General features: G+C 37.7%; 1 protein-coding gene across 1 annotated transcript in view; it reads left to right on the forward strand.

Annotated features, from left to right (window-relative positions):
- The window catches only part of SYNRG (synergin, gamma), a 96,944-nt gene that overhangs the window by 35,430 nt on the left and 44,881 nt on the right, over positions 1–16,633 (forward strand). Inside the window, exons 7-10 of the mRNA XM_006832342.1 lie at positions 9,047–9,124; positions 11,234–11,430; positions 12,310–12,558; positions 13,863–13,996. Coding sequence (XP_006832405.1) covers positions 9,047–9,124; positions 11,234–11,430; positions 12,310–12,558; positions 13,863–13,996 — 658 coding nt within the window. The remainder of the gene's footprint in view (positions 1–9,046; positions 9,125–11,233; positions 11,431–12,309; positions 12,559–13,862; positions 13,997–16,633) is intronic.

Below are 16,633 nucleotides of genomic sequence, written 5' to 3' on the forward strand. Positions count from 1 at the left end.
AGGCTTTCTGCTCCCGTAAAGATTTACAGCCTCGGAAACCCTGTACAGGGTTGCTATGAGTCGGAACCAACTCCACAGCACATAACAACAACAACCAGTTTGAGTTGGTTCTAACCCATAGCAACAAGTCTTGTAAATCTTCGCCATGTACAGAAAGCCTCATCTTTCTCCCTCCAAGCGCCTGGTAGACTCTACCACCAACCTTAGGATCTGCAGCCCATTGCTTATTCTATGGAGCTACCACACTCCCCATAGAAATTTATAATAATCATTAATTTTTTCATCTTTGGGATTAGTGGTTTGTGTAAATTTGAATAATAATCTTTTCATTGGTTTTTTTGTAGGTGTATGGATATTATACTGTCATTGACAGCATTGTACTTCAGGATGGAACTTGAAATTTTTTATCTTTATTTTTTGACAATGGAATGTGATGCCATTCCTCTTCATTAATAGTAGATCATATGATTGTTCAATTCAGGTGACCAATACCGGTACATTTGAGTTCACTGTGCTTGAAGATGGATATCCTATGCATTGTTGTGTTGTTAAGTTCCATCGAGCTGGTTCTAACTCATAACAACCCTGTATAGGGTTTCCAGGAGCAGCTTGGTGGGTTTGAACCACTGACCTTGCAATTAGCAGTCCAGAGCTTATCCTATAGAGCCTCACCAGGACCCCTATAGAGAAGTAGTGATCCTGTGGTACTATAGGATAAGCACTGAGCCAACTTAATGACATTTATCAACAACAAACTCATAGGATATCCATCTTCAAGCATTTCAGTTTTTGACAACTTCCAGTTTCTCTAGATTTATGCATCCATACTTTATACATTCCAGATTCTGAATATTCATGAGTGTTTCGAGCTGTTTCTTCTCATTTTGAGTCATGCAACATCAGCAAGTAATAAATGAGAAGAAAAATTTCCCTATAGAATGTTTATTCTAAAATACTTAACATGTAAACTATATTGATGACATTTTATGCTTTTTATTACTCATATGATAGACGTTTCATACCTATGTGTCATTGTGAGATCTTAGGAGTTAAAATATATAGCGCATAGAATTAACATAATTCCAGCCAAATATAACGAGATATTATACGAGCATTTGCAGCTTTATTGCTAGTAAATAGGCACGGTCCATTATGCCTTTTATAAACATGCAGAGTAGCTCTCAGGGTTCCATTACTTCTACTTTGTACCAGTAGTGGTCCAAGCAGGAGGTTTTTTTTGTTTGTTTTTTTTTAATAAATGTTTTATTGTGAATTGTATGATAGTTTGCATGGGAGAACATTAGTTTTACATTCATTCTATCGTATATCATTTCATTGCCACGGTTAGCATCCCCTCCATGCATCATCAACCAACCAAAGGGTATACCCTGCAAGCCTGCCCCCCGCCCCCCAGTCGTCAACACACAGCCCCTCTCCGTCTCTGAATCTCAAGTCTCCAGCTGCTCCATCTCTCCACGTCATCATCTCTGCCTCCATCTCAGGCATCACTGCTTCTCTGGGTAGGGTCCCACTCTCCGCTCTTCTCCATTGATGGTCCTAGGGACCTCCACCAAGCAGGCTTTTTCTTAAAAACAAGATGAATTAAGGCAGTAACTTCGAATATTCAGTATGTATCTTTCATCTCACTTTGAATGTTGCCAGTTTTTATTTCACTGATCCAAAAGAGAAGTAATAAGCATGCTGTTGTTGTTGTTGTTGGCTGGTGCCCATGAGTCAGTTCGACTTATAGTGACCCTGTCAGTGCACAACAGAACAAACACTGCCCTATCCTGTGTCATCATCACAATTGTCATGTTTGTACCTATTGCTGCTGCCACTGTGTCATTCCATCTCATTGGGGTCTTCCTCTTTTTAGTTTTAAAACCTTCCATTTTACCAAGCACAATGTCCTCTCCAGAGATCGGTCCCTGCTGACAACATGTCCAAAGTATGAGAGATAAACTCTTGCCATATTGGCTTCTTAGGAACATTCTGGCTGCATTCTTCCAAGACAGAATTTGTTTGCTCTTCTGGCAGTCCATGCTACTTTTAATACTCTTAGCCAGCATCATCATTCAGATGCATCAATTTTTCTCCTTTCTCCCTTAATTTATAAGCATGTAGTGTCTCAGTTTTCAAATGTGAGAGCCTTTTTTTAAAAAAGCTTGACTATTCCCTGTTAAAGCCTGTTACCATTGAGTCAGTTTCAACTCCATGTGTTGTAGAGTAGAACTGCTCCCGAGGGTTTTTTGGGCAGTAATCTTTAGGGAAAGGTCCCAGGTGGCCCAAAAGGTATAACTCAACTAACTTAAGGGTTGACGGTTCCAACCCAGCCAGCAGTGCCATGGAAAAAAGTCCTGGAAGGCTGCTTCCATACAGATTAAAGTCAAAGGAGGTCAGCACAATCTGACTAAGGCAAAGGAGATACTGGAAAGTGCACAAGAGTTCAAGGTAAATATTATTACATACACAACCCTGTAATAATAGTAATAACAAACAATAATCTGTGAATAGGTACCTAGTAGGCATTTGTGCCCATTCCAAAGAGAGGTGACCCAATGGAATGCGGAAATCATCGGACAATCTCTTTGATATCCCATGCGAGTTAAGTTTTACTAAAAGTAATACAGAAACGGCTGCAAGCTTACATTGACAGAGAACTTCCAGAGGTTCAAGCCAGATTCAGAAGAGGCCGTGGAACAAGGGATATCATTGCTGATATCTGATGGATTTTAGCTGAAAGCAGAGAATATCAGAAAGATGTTTACCTGTGCTTTATTGACTATGCAAAAGCTTTTGATTGTGTGGATCATGACAAGCTATAGACAACATTGCGAAGTATGAGTATTCTGAAACACTTAATTGTGTTCATGAGGAATCTGTACCTGGACCAAGAGACAGTTGTTCGAACAGAACATGGGAACACTGAATGTTCTAAAATTAAGAAAGGTGTGTGACAAAGTTGTATTTTTTCACCATGCTTATTCAACCTATAAGCCAAGCAAATAATCCGAGAATCTAGGTTATATGAAGCAGAATGTGGCATCAGGATTGGAGGAAGACTCATTAACAACGTGTGATGTGCAGATGATACAACCTTGCTTGCTGAAAGTGAAGAAGACTTGAAACATTTACTGATGAAGATCAAAGAACACAGCCTTCGGTATGGATTACATCTCAATGTAAAGAAAACAAAAATCCTCACCACTGGACCAATAAACAACATTCTTATCAACGGAGAAAAGATTGAAGTTGTCAAGGACTTCATTCTTCTTGGATCAACTATCAACACTCACGGAAGCAGCAGTCAAGAAATCAAACAACGTATTGCATTAGGCAAATGTGCTGCACAAGACCTTTTTAAAGTGTCGAAGATCAAAGATGTCAGCTTGAGGACTAAGGTGTGCCTGACCCAAGCCATGGTATTTTCAGTAACCTCATATGGATGTGGAATCTCGACTGTGAATAAGGAAGACCATAGAAGAATTGGTGCTTTTGAGTTATGGTGTTGGAGGAGAATATTGAAAAGTGCCATGGGCTGTCAAAACAACCAATAGATCTGTTTTGGAAGAAGTGCAGCCAGAGTGCTCCTTGGAGGCCAAGATGGCCAAACTTTGTCTCTCATACTTCGGACATATTGTCAGGAGGGACCAGTCACTGGAGAAGGATATCATGTATTTTTAAGGTAGAGGGTCAGAGAAAAAGAGGAAGACCCCCAACAAACTGGATTGGCCAATGGCAGCATCGATGGACTCAAGCGTGGCAGCAGTAGTGAGGTTGGCCCAGGATTGGGCGGTGTTTCGTTCTGCTGTGCATAAGGTCACTATGAGTCAGGAATGACTCAATGGCACCTAACAACAACAATAGGTAGACATGGAAGCTGAACAGGTTATGGGAAGGCAGACGGATTATACCCATGAGTTTATATAGGTTTGTCAGAAGGTATATTTCTACATACATATTTGTATGAGTAGCTTCAAAAAGTTTGTGGAAAAATTCCATTATCTTTTCATTCCATTTTTCCACAAACTTTTTGAAGCCCCCTTGTATATACTACATATAAGATCATATGTATAATATAGAAAACAGGGGACAAAGTTATGAAATCTTGTGAGTAGAAACAAGTATCTTGAAGGGGGTAAGTCACTTGACATAGGGGCTTAGCCCTATAGCATTGGAGGGTATCTAGGTCAGTACTCTACAGTGTAATTTGATGAGTAGCCACTGGGGTCAGCTAAGATGAAACTCTTGATCTTTCTCCTTCTGGAAAAATAAAAAGTAAATAAAATCAAAGACTCAAGAGTGAAAAAAAGAATCAAATAAAATTAGTCCACGGAGCTAGTGAACCACACAAACCACAGCCTCCACTACCCTGAGTCCTGGAGGAGAACTAGAATAACTAGAATGGTGCCCAGATATCCCTACCAAACTTCTGTGACCTGTCAATAGAAGGTCCTGGACAGAGTAGAACAAAATTCAGAATCACCAGACTGGTGATAGAGACTGGTAGAGCTCCCAAGACTGTGGGCTTTAGATAACCTTCAAACCCAGAACTGAACCTTCCCAGCCAAACAGTGGGCAGGCCTGTAAAATGAACAGTCACACCAATGAGGAACGTTCTGCACAGAACAGTCAACCATCCAAGACCAGCATGGTAGCATCTGCTCCAAAACAAAGGTCAAAACGCAGGAAGAGATAGGAAAGAAGGAAGACTGAAAATGGGCAATCCAAGGAAGAAGTGGCAAGAATGCTAACCATTGAGGGGACTGCCCCAAATGTTACAAAACAAAATGTATATCAATTATTGAGTGGAAAACTAATTTGTTACCTAAATCACACACACACACATACATACAAAAGATTATACCCAAGAAAAGCCTAGTCAGTAATCTGGAATCACTTGAGTTGGAATTGACTTGATGGAAATAAGTTTGGGATTTTGATTTTTAATCTTTAAGGAAGCAGATTGCAAGAACTTTTTTTCTAGGAGTTGCTGGGTAGATTCACATTGTCAATCTTTAGGTTACCAGCCAATCAAAAACTCCCTGAGTCACCCAGACCACCCCCTGTGGCTTTGTCATTGTTGTTAGGTACTGTGGAGTCCATTCCGACTCATAGCAACTCTGTGTAAACAAAACAAAACCCTGCCTGGTTGTGCACCCTCCTCACAAGAATTGTTATGTTGGAGCCCATTGGGGCAGCCACTCCTATCAATCCATCTCACTGAGGGTCTTCCTCTTTTTCAGTGACCCTCAACTTTACCAAGCTCGATGTCCTTTTCCAGGAACCAGAAAGTCTCGCTATCCTAGCTTCCAAGGAGCATTCATTCTACGTCTTCTTCCAAGACAGAATTGTGTATTTTTCTGACAGTCCATGGTATATTCGCCAACAGCATAATTGAAAGGCATCAATTCTTTTCTGGTTTTTATTCATTGTCCAGTGTTCACATGCATATGAGGTGATTGAAAACACCATGGCTTATGTCAGGCACAGCTCAGTCTTCAAACTGACAACTTTGTCTTTAACTCTTTAAAGAGGTATTTTGCAGCAGATTTGCCTAATGCAATATTTTGTTTGATTTCTTGACTGCCACTTCCCTGGGCATTGATTGTGGATTCAAGTAAAATTAAATCTTTGACAACTTAAATCTTTTGTCCATTCATCATGATATTGTTTATTGGACCAGTTGTGAAGATTTTTGTTTTGTTTAAATTGAGGTGCAATCCATCTGAAAGCTGTGATTTTAGGCTTTAATAAATACTAAAGCAATTCAAAGTAGGGTTATCTTTCTTTCATAAATTGACTACTGAATTGTTGAATTACTTTGCGGTCTCTCAGTTATTATATTTTCACAAGAAAATGTGAGCTTGGTAATATGTAAGAATCAGCTTTTGCAATTTTCATATCTTACAGTATAACTTTACAGAAATGTGACTTACATGTAAAGTGTATGGATCAGGCATGATATGACAAGTATAAGTTGGGTTATACGTTGTTCCTTACTGTCCTAATGAAATTTAAGCATTATTTATTTCTCTAATACATGATGTTTTCAGCAGCATGTAAATTGATTTTCTTATATCTGTTTTTCAGAGAATACCACCCAGATAAGCAGACCTTTCAGGTTCTGAAAATAATCATCACTTTGATGTGAATCATTACTGGTTTCAGTTAAGGGGGAAAAAAAATTCATTCTAATCTAATCAAAGAAGGAAAGAAATTTTGTGTTTCATTGGAATCTTTCTTGTTTTTGAACTAAATGCAAAATAGCTATAAAAGTTCCTTTAAAAAAGACATAAAAATTGTGTATAAATGGACATCGGTGTTTTTACATGCATTGTATCATTTCATTTGACTATGGTTAATTGTGTTATTTCTTGTGTGCATTCATCATTATTCATATTTCAGTATGTTCTTTTGGAATTGCACTACATCTTGACTTCCTTTTCCCTGTTGATTTTCATGTCTCTGTGTTTCATTGCCATTTTCCATTTTGCAGATTGTCCCACATCATCTCATTCTTCTATAACTGTCTCCCCATCACCTGCCTTCTTTGATGAAGAAGAATTCAGTGACTTTATGCAGGGGCCTGTTGAAGTTCCCAAATGTGGGCCTTCTTCCACTTCCCAGGCCTTTCAGTCTTACCACCCCACCACCCCAGTTGGCCAGTTGCATACACAGAAGGCTGGGGCACAGCCTCTCCCTCCAGGTCAGATTCCAGTGTCTTTTGCCTTACCTGGTGTCCCTGAGCAAATTCCTTATTTCTCTACTGCTTCAGCCTCACACACTGTACAGAAAGCAGGTAACTCAACATTATTGATGAAAATGTTCTTATAATACTCTAGGAAAATTTGCTTCTGTTCTATAAACAGAATACCATCCAGTATCGGTAAAGAAACTTGTACATGAATTGCATGAGTAGTTTTTAAATCTACCAAAATAAGAGCCTATATTTTTTCAATTCTGGGGGCCTCATATTTCAGAAAAGTGGTTTAAACTTTTGCTCCTAAATTAGGAGCTCTTTAAACAACCCTAGAGCTTTTTTAATCACCTGATTTCTTAAGGTGATTACTCTTTTGTTTAGGAAAATCACCAGTATGGCTTCCTGAAGAATTATGCACCAGGGAGAACTACTTTAGAATATGCTTTCTCTGGTTCAGTGATGAGCAGTCTGCTTATCTTTGGACAAGTCTTTAGACATCTCTATCCTCAGTTTTATCCTCTGTGTAGTACTGAGGGCAGCAGAAAGGTCTGAGGTTTCAATGCTCAGCTGCTCTGCAGGAGAAAGATGTGATCGACTGCTTCTGTAAAGATATACAGGCTTGCAAACCCTGTGGGGCAGTTCTATTCTGTCCTATAAGGTTGCTGAGGTGGAATCAATTGACTGGCAGTGTTTTTGGTTTGCTTTTAATGTATTCAATCTTGAGATGGTAATGGAAGAACACTTAGAAGACACATACTTAATCCAAACTCTCTCATTTGAGGGATGTAAAAATAGACCCAGAGATGATGTTACTGGCTAGAGATCTACTCAGTGGTTAGTAGAAGTATCTGTATCTTTTGTAACTCTCCAGATTTCAAAGTTAGTCAGTCTTCTTTCATGACACCATTCTCCATACTCTCGCCTAGAATTCTTGAGAGTCAATGAAGATGATGTATGTACAAGTTCTCGCGAGTATCTCAAAGTCTCTCCAAGTCGTATACAAATATGCAGTGGTTGAATTATATTCAAGTTTTTATGTGGCAAGACCTTTTCTCTAGAATCTGGGGGTGGAGTGGATAATTGAAAAGATAAGAAATAGAGACCAATAATCCTTCATGCTGTTTGTTTAGGCCCATCTTTGGAGGAGACACTTCTAGTATCTTGTGACATAAGTACATCTGGGCAGGAGCAAATTAAATTAAAAACTTCTGAAGGTGGGCACAAAGCCCCATGCCCAGCTTCCAGTAAGAACCACCCCAGTTTAACAGCCAGGAATGGGGGTGCTGTAGATGCCACCTCAGCAGAGGCAGAAAAGACTCCAGACCAAAAGCTGTCCATTGAAGAGTGTGGTGAGCCCATGACCCTTCAGCAAAACAATCCGTGTAACTAAATGTGCTTCAGTGCTAACATCTTAATCACAAACTGTGCTTCAATGCTGACATCTTAAGCATTAATCTTCAAATGAATGCTGCTTAATTTTGCTAGTTGAAAATTTTGCTTAAAATAAATTTTATGCATCCCTTTCTATAATTAACCACTAAGATTTTGCTCTGAATTCTTTCAACACATTATTATGCCTTTTTAAGAAATTATTTTGATAACCCGTTTTCTTAATCAGAATCATTCCTGTTTTTAAATATTCCTTCCTCTCTCTTATTTGATAAAAACTGTCTTGTTTGGTTTTTTTTCCTGTACAACTTTCCATTCTAAATAAAGATTGAGAAGTTAAAATTATAACTGGAAAAGTCACCAATGAAAACATAGTTTTACTAAAAGTCTCTGAAGTCTAAAAAATCCAATTTTTTTTTTTAATTCAGCTCACAGAGAGCAATTACAATGTGGACAGCCCAAGAGGCAGACTTTAAAGGGTTATCCTACTAGATAAGAAGGTATTGAATTGGGCTACAAAACAAAACAAAGCAAAACTTTATACATCTAAGACAGTAGTTTTCATATTCAAATTTAAAATCAGCATTTGAGAAGAAACAAAAACTGCATAAAGCTTTGGGGCAGTTAAATTGTTTATGGATATATATTTTTTTTAAACTGCTTATCATGTTTTTTTCTTTTAATTTATAATCTATATGAGATGGTACAAGACTCATATGGTTTAGAATATTGATTGATTTGGTGCACTTTAGTTTTTCTTTAGAGTATAGTTAATGTACATGAGTTGTTTAGAAACTGAATATTTTAGTTGTATTGGTGACTTTTTATTTTATTTAAGTATCTCCAGCCAGTGCTCTTCTATATAAAAAAAACATGATTCGGTGTGATTTCCTCATCTTCCACATGGATCATTATGTACAATAAATAATGTTCCTAATGTTCCTTGTCTTTTAGGTGTGGGAGTGTTTCCCTCACAGGATCCCGTTCAGCCCAGAATGCCTCCTTGGATTTACAATGAGAATTTGGTTCCAGGTACGAGTTTCCTTGCTCAGGATCCCTGTTTGAATCATTTTGCTTTAGATGTTTAGATGTTGTAAATGTTTACTATTGTGGTTTTAAAATACACAGAAGGAATTTTAAGGTTTTTCTTTGTTTTCTTTTCCTAAAGGAATATATAAACTTAAGTAAAAACTGTCCTAAGGCTACCTCGTAAGGGAATAGCTCTAAATGCGAGAGTAATGTTTTCGTTTTAAAGTTTCATTTAAAGGAGCCCTGGTGGTGCTGTGGGGTACACATTGAACCGTTAACCAAAAGGTCAGAAGTTCAAACCCACCCGCTCCTCTACTGGAGTAAGATGCAGCTGTTTGTTCTCAAAGATTTAGTCTCGGAAACCCTCTGTCTTGTAGGATCGCAAAGAGTCCATATCAACTCGAAGGCTGTAGTTTTTAATTATTTTAATACTTTTATTTCTAAAAGCTTCAATGGATTTGTCAGGCGTGGAAAAACATTATCAAATATTTCTTTTATAGATTATTAAATAGTATTACTACTTTTAATTACTCCTATTAAATTAGTTTTTAAATGCATACTAATTTTCTGAACTGATAATGATTAGTTTTTATTTTATAAATACTCTTTGATCCCTTTGTCATGTGATACTATATGAAGTAAAAGACCATGTGGCATCTTTTTACCACATTGGAAGAAAGTTCACTGTTTTATGTGTCCTATTACTGTCGAGCCAAACAAAGCCACTGAGGTGCTCATTTTGTGATATTAGTTGAATATAGTCATCTGTCTATGCCACGATGATGTGCAGAGACCATTAAACCAGCACATGCATGCTGTCACGTGTAATTTTGCTGTGTACCTCTTAAAAAACTAATGGTAACTCATTAGATCTTCAATTTTCTTTTCTGGTCATAGACTAAAATTCCTTTTCCCCCAAAGTTAATTAAACTCATACAAGATATTCACAGCTGAAGTTTTGTGGAAGAAACCATTAATGTCTGTCTAGTTTGTATCATAATCACATATGGAAACATATCGGACTGCAATTATACATAAAATTTATGTTTTATTCTATTGCCCATTAGACAGTTTTTCTTTCTCTTCTCTCTCCATAAGCCAGATAATAAATCTAGAACTTGATTTACTTTAGAGTTCTATTCATTTTGTGTTAACTTTTATTTCTTTTTCCACCTTCCAAACATACATGTATGCATACTTTCTTAGCCAAAATATTTGTTTTAATAGTCAGAATCTTAACATGTAATCCTAGATGCTAAATTTTTCTTTTAAGCATTTCTCTGTCTTCCTTAACCATAGCTACTGTCATCCCTAACACCATCTCTAACTAGGATTGTCAGATTTAGCAAATAAACAGACTGCCCAGTTAAATTTGAATTTAAGGTAAACAACAGATAATTGCTTAATGTATGTATATCTGATGCAGTATGGGTGTCCTTACTTCATTTGGCAGCCCTACTTCTAACAGCCTTTGCCACTTTGTTCTTTGGAAACCTAATTTATTATGAAAAACTCCCCAATTCTCTCATCTTTTTTTCAAACACTTGTTCTGTTTCCTCACATTAACTGATAACCAGATCTTTCCCCAAGCTTCTAGTTCCATTGCACCTTCCCCAATAGTATTTCATTGGGCAGGTGGTGTTGGTATAATTCTTGCTTCTTACTGCTATTTTCAAACTGTTCCCATTACTCGCTGACTTCTTCTCTGTTAAAAGTACGCAGTGTCTACTTATACCACGTCTTCTTGTCATTACAATCTTCTACTGAATTACAAAGCTTTCTCTTACTCTCAGTCCTAAATCTTTATCTTTAGGACCAAGTACTAATCTCTCTTGAGCTTTAGACCCTAAATGTCCACTGGAAAATTCCACTTGGATAACTTTATAGCAGTGATGGCTCTGGATTAGAAATATTCTATTAGAGCAGTTTGGAGATTATTTTGTATAACAACAACAACAATAATTTTTTTTTAAATGATTTGTAATGCATTTACTTTTTTTTATTTAAGTTTTTGTGAGGTTTACATGGGAGAACATCAGCTTTACACGCATCCTGTCGTATTTCATTTCATGTAATGCATTTTCTTTTGTAATATGGTCTTTCTTTTAATAGATGCTTATAAGAAAATTTTAGAAACCACAGTGACTCCAACTGGAATAGATACTGCTAAACTTTATCCCATTCTGATGTCATCTGGACTTCCCAGGGAAACTCTTGGACAGATATGGGCCTTAGCTAATCGAACTACACCTGGCAGACTTACTAAAGAAGAACTTTATACTGTTCTGGCCATGATAGCAGTAACACAGGTACACAATGTTTCTGCAGTTAGATCAAATAACCTTTGGTATAAATTGAAAGACTGTGAAATTCTTTTTTTTATTATAATACTGTAGAATCTATACATTGAAATTTAGATCATTTTCAGGATGCAGTACTGCAAAAATCCGCAGCTTCGATGTGGCAACAATTGTGAGGTTGGCCCAGGACCGAGCAGTGTTTTGTTCTCTTGTGCATAGGGTCACTATGAGATGGTACTGACTCAATGGCACCTAACAACAGCAACAAATGATGTACATGGACTCCTGGTGTGGTGCTGTAGGATTAACACTGCACTGCGAACCACAAGGTTGGCAGTTCAAACCCACCTTCTGCTCCTCGGAAACCCTATACAGGGTCACAGAGTCGGAACTGACTCAACTGCACTTAACAACAACAATGATGTACATACTAACAAAATATTCTTTTGTTTAAAGACTCTTTAGGATAGTAACATTCTCTGGGTGATAATAACTTGAGAGTTAGCCAGTACTAGGCACAATTACTCTCTCTGCCCTTTGAAGTCCTTATTTAAAATCCCGTAGATATATTCTTAGTTTCGTGGCAGTTTTTCTCATATTAAAAAAATATTTTGTATCACTTGATTATGGTGAATTAATCAAAATTGTCAGAGAGGAAAATGTCAGAACAGATTTATTAGCAATTTCTTTGGTGCTAAATATTAGGTTTTACATTAAATTTGTTACTTTTGGGGGGCAGGTATCAAATTCATGTTTTGGGAGAGTCAAGAGTAGAAACATACCAGAACTACAGGTTTTGTTGTATTTAGATCTCTGTTGGTCAGATTTAGAGTGTATGTGGTTTGCAATTCCCCAAAAGTGTTTCCATTTCCTTCCTATTGTATGTAGAGAGGAGTTCCTGCCATGAATCCTGATACTTTAAGCCAGTTTCCTGCAGCTCCTATTCCAACTTTAAGTGGCTTTCCTATGACTCTTCCTACTCCTGTGAGTCAGCCCACTGTGATGCCTTCAGGCCCGGCAGGCTCCATGCCACTCAATCTGGGACAGCCAGTCATGGGCATTAACCTTGTTGGACCAGTGGGTGGAGCTGCAGCCCAGGCTTCCAGTGGTTTCTTGCCAACATATCCAGCAAATCAGGTAAGTGGAGAAGCTGTTCACATTACAAATAATCCCTGGCAGGGAATCTGGGTGACTTTTTTCATGGGGTTGCATACAGAATATTGTTGGATTGTGGTGGAAAATAAATAGTATTCAAACAATACAAGATTTAATCTCTTATTATTTAAAAAGCAAAGGGTATGTCTTAAGCCTTAAACTATTTGAACTTTAGCTAAAGATTTGTAGTTCTTAACATTATATACATTTTAACTTCAAATCTACAAAAAATAAGCATTTTAAAGAAACTGCTAAGGTTGAAGTTAAAGTACTTTTAGTTTTCATTCTTCAGATTAACAAAATTTTTTTAAAGGTATAACATCTAGTATCAATGAAAATATAGGGGAAAGTGACTAATATACTATAGGTTTCATCATGCCACCTTTTTGGAAGACAGGTTTGGAAATAGCTATAGAAAGTTTGTGTCTTTTGATCTAACAGTCACACTATTAGGAATCTGTTAGTAACTCAAAGTAGCAGAGCTATGCAAGGCTATGTGCTGTAGCATTGTTTGTGAGAGTAAAACATTAGGAACAGCTAAAAGTCCTTCAAGAGAAAGATGAGATAAACTTTGGTTTATCTGTACAGTAGTAAACAATTTCAATAAATGAAATTGATCAATCTGTGCTACATAGAAAGATATCCATGTCACACGACTACAGTGTTTTAAAGTATCGAGCAAGTATGCTATAAGCCCATTTTTCTATAAAACAAATGAGCTGTTAGTAATACTGAATTTTACTGTGAGTTGGAATTGACTAGATGGCAGCAAGTTTGGTTTTTGTTTGTTTGGTTTTTCGAAGGTCTGATGTACCCAGTAACACAGTAAATGTTATTTAGCTATTGAAAAATAGGACCGATTCATTCTTTCGCCATTTGGACCAGAGAGTATCTAAAAATACAAAACAAGATTCTTTCAATAAGCACTTAGTTGATGGTACATCTGAAGAATGTTCTTCTGAAGTTGGGCGGTTATACCTAAATAAGGAGCCCTGGTGGTTCACTGGGTTAAGTGTTGGACTGCTAACTGCAAAGTTTGTGGTTCAAACCCACCAACTCAAAACGATTCTCCAATGAAGCAAGATGGCACTGTCCACTCCCATGAAGTTTTACAGTTTCGGAAAACCTATTTAGGGTGGCTATAACTCATAATTGACTCAGTAGCAGTGGGTTTTTAACCTAAATTGGGAAATTTAAAAATATAGTCTTTGTGGTTGTCAGCTGGAGACTTGTTGCTAACCATTTTATCAAAATGATGCTTTTTCTCTTGAAATATCTAAACTTAGGTGGTAAAGCAAGAAGAAGATGACTTCCAGGATTTTCAAGATGCTTCTAAGTCAGGCTCTCTGGATGACTCATTCAGTGATTTCCAAGAGGTGCCTGCTTCTTCAAAAACAAATCATTCCCAGCATGGAAACAGGTAGAAAGGAGTTGGATATATTTAACACTGTCTTTAATAATTAAAAAAGGAGCATCCACACTGAGAAGAATAACTATAAGTAAGAAAGTTATGACTCTCTATGCTAATATTTCCCTTGGCTAGCCTGTCTTTAGTTATACTTTTACGTTTCTAACTTCTTCCCCTTGTCCACCTGAAACTTCTGGTGTGGCACTGTAGGATAACCACTCATCCATAGCTCTGTTTGAACCACAAAGTTGGAGGTTCAAACTCACCAGCCACTCCTTGGAAACCCTATACAGGGTCACTATGAATCAGAACCAACTTGACGGCTCTTAACAACAACAGCCGCAGCAGCAGCAGCAAACCTTAAACTTCAGCTCCTTACACACTTTCAGCTTAAACTGTTTCAGCTCTTTACACACTTGCTTGCAGTATGTTTAGCTGAGTACTCATGTTCCTGTATTAGATCCAGATTTTCAACTGTTGAAAAACTTTATAGGCAGAGGCACAGAATTTGGTATTTTTGTAGTATAATGCAGCATTGATTTTCTACAGATGTCATAATTCTGTAATCTAGTCCTGGTGTGGCACTGTGGGCTAATGCATCAAACTGTAAAGTCGTCTGAACTGCAAGGTCAGTGGTTCAAGCTCACCAACTGCTCCTTGGAAACTCTATACAGGGTCGCAATCAACTCGACAGCACTTAACAACAACAACAAGTACAGTTATTCATTCTCTCTTATATTTGAGACCAGTGGTTTTTAGGCCTTCAGAATTCTATTGGTTTGTTTGACTAGATAGTTGCATGAACACATCTCTAATATTTTAGGTACTGAAACGTTAGGTACAGTAACTGATTCCGCATGTTGTCAACACCTCTCCATCTCACTTTTTAAACACATAATTAGATATTTCTTCCACAGAGTGGAACTCACTGGACTTTGAGTACACAGTATCAATTCTTTTGATTTTGTATTTGGCACTTGTTTCTAGGTGGATGCATATTCCATTTATCTTATCTTGTATCTTATGCTCCTGTTTATGCAAATTGATTCATCTGTTGCAGTTTAGCTAGTTGATCATGTTTTAATTGACATCTTCTTCATGTATACTATAACAGGAGCTCAGAAGCCTCATAGAGAGTTTACAAATAAGGGAAGGACATTATTCTCTAAATATTAAGAATATATTAAACACATATAAAGGACACACAGAAGAAATGAGCACTGGTGGCACAGTGGTTAAGCACTTGACTACAAACCAAAAGATGAGCTGTCTGAACTCACCACAGGAGAATGATGTGGCAATCTGCTTCCATAGACTGGAGACACTATGAGATACTTCTGCTCTGTCCTGGTAGGGTCACCATCAGTTGGAAGCAACTCAGCATCAGTGTGTTAGAAGAAACATAAGATGGGTATTACTGTAAAGACATGGTTTTGCTAAGACTTACACTAGGCTAGCCGTAGAGAAACAATGATATTTCTTGTACCCTAGATCTCTTTCTTAGAACAAAATTATACATTGTAATGGTGTGGGACTGTGGGTTAATGCACTAGACCGAAAAGTTGTTTGAACAGTAAGGTTGGTGGTGCAAGCTCACCAGCCACTCTTCAGAAACCCTATACAGGGTCGCTATGGGTTGGAATCGACTCAGTGGCACTTAACAACAACTACTAACTTGATATCTCTATGTGAATGACCTGGTGTCTCAAATTCACTGTATAAAATTAAGCTTAATTATTTTCCTAGTCAAAGCTAAATGTTGTTAAGTGCTATCGAAAAACCTGTATAGGGTTTTCAAGGCCAGAAGCTTGAAAGAGCTTAGCCACTGTGGAATCATTTTGCTTCTGGCCCACAAGAAAACTGTTTTTTTGCATCTGAAATATAACGGTTCTCATTATTGTTAATTCTAGTTCCATTTCATCTTTCTTAACCCTTTCTCCATCAACCCCCACCTCCAAGATGAACTAAGGGACAGTCCTGCTCTACTGTCATAAAATCAGTTTCTGTCCAGTTGATTCCAAGTTAAGGCAACCCCATATATGTTTCAGTAGAATTGTGCTCCATAAGATTTTCAGTGACTTATTTTGGGGGAGGAGATTGCCAGGCCTTTCTTTCTGTGTTTATCAAGCCTCCATATGTATTAGTACCTTATACATATGATCAAGAGCCAATGCTACTGAAGGAGGAAGTCCAAGGTGCATTCAAGGAATTGCCAAAGAACAAGGCACCAGGAATTGATGGAATGAAAATTGAAATCTTTCAAGAAAGTGAGGCAGCACAGGAGGCACTCATTCATCTCTGCCAAGAAATTTGGAAGACAACTATCTGGCCGACTGATTGGAAGAAATCCATATTTGTGCCCATTCCAAAGAGAGGTGACCCAACGGAATGCAGAAATCATCGGACAATCTCTTTGATATCCCATGCAAGTAAAGTTTTCCTAAAGATAATACAGAAACAGCTACAATCATATATTGACCAAGAACTTCCAGAGGTTCAAGCCGGATTCAGAAGAGGCCGTGGAACGAGGGATATCATTGCTGATGTCCAATGGATCTTGGCGGAAAGCAGAGAATATCAGAAAGATGTTTACCTATGCTTTATTGACTACGCAGAAGCTTTTGATTGTGTGGATCATGACAAGCTATG

This window comes from Chrysochloris asiatica, unplaced genomic scaffold, assembly GCF_000296735.1.
Source record: "Chrysochloris asiatica unplaced genomic scaffold, ChrAsi1.0 scaffold00007, whole genome shotgun sequence".
NCBI lineage: Eukaryota > Metazoa > Chordata > Mammalia > Afrosoricida > Chrysochloridae > Chrysochloris > Chrysochloris asiatica.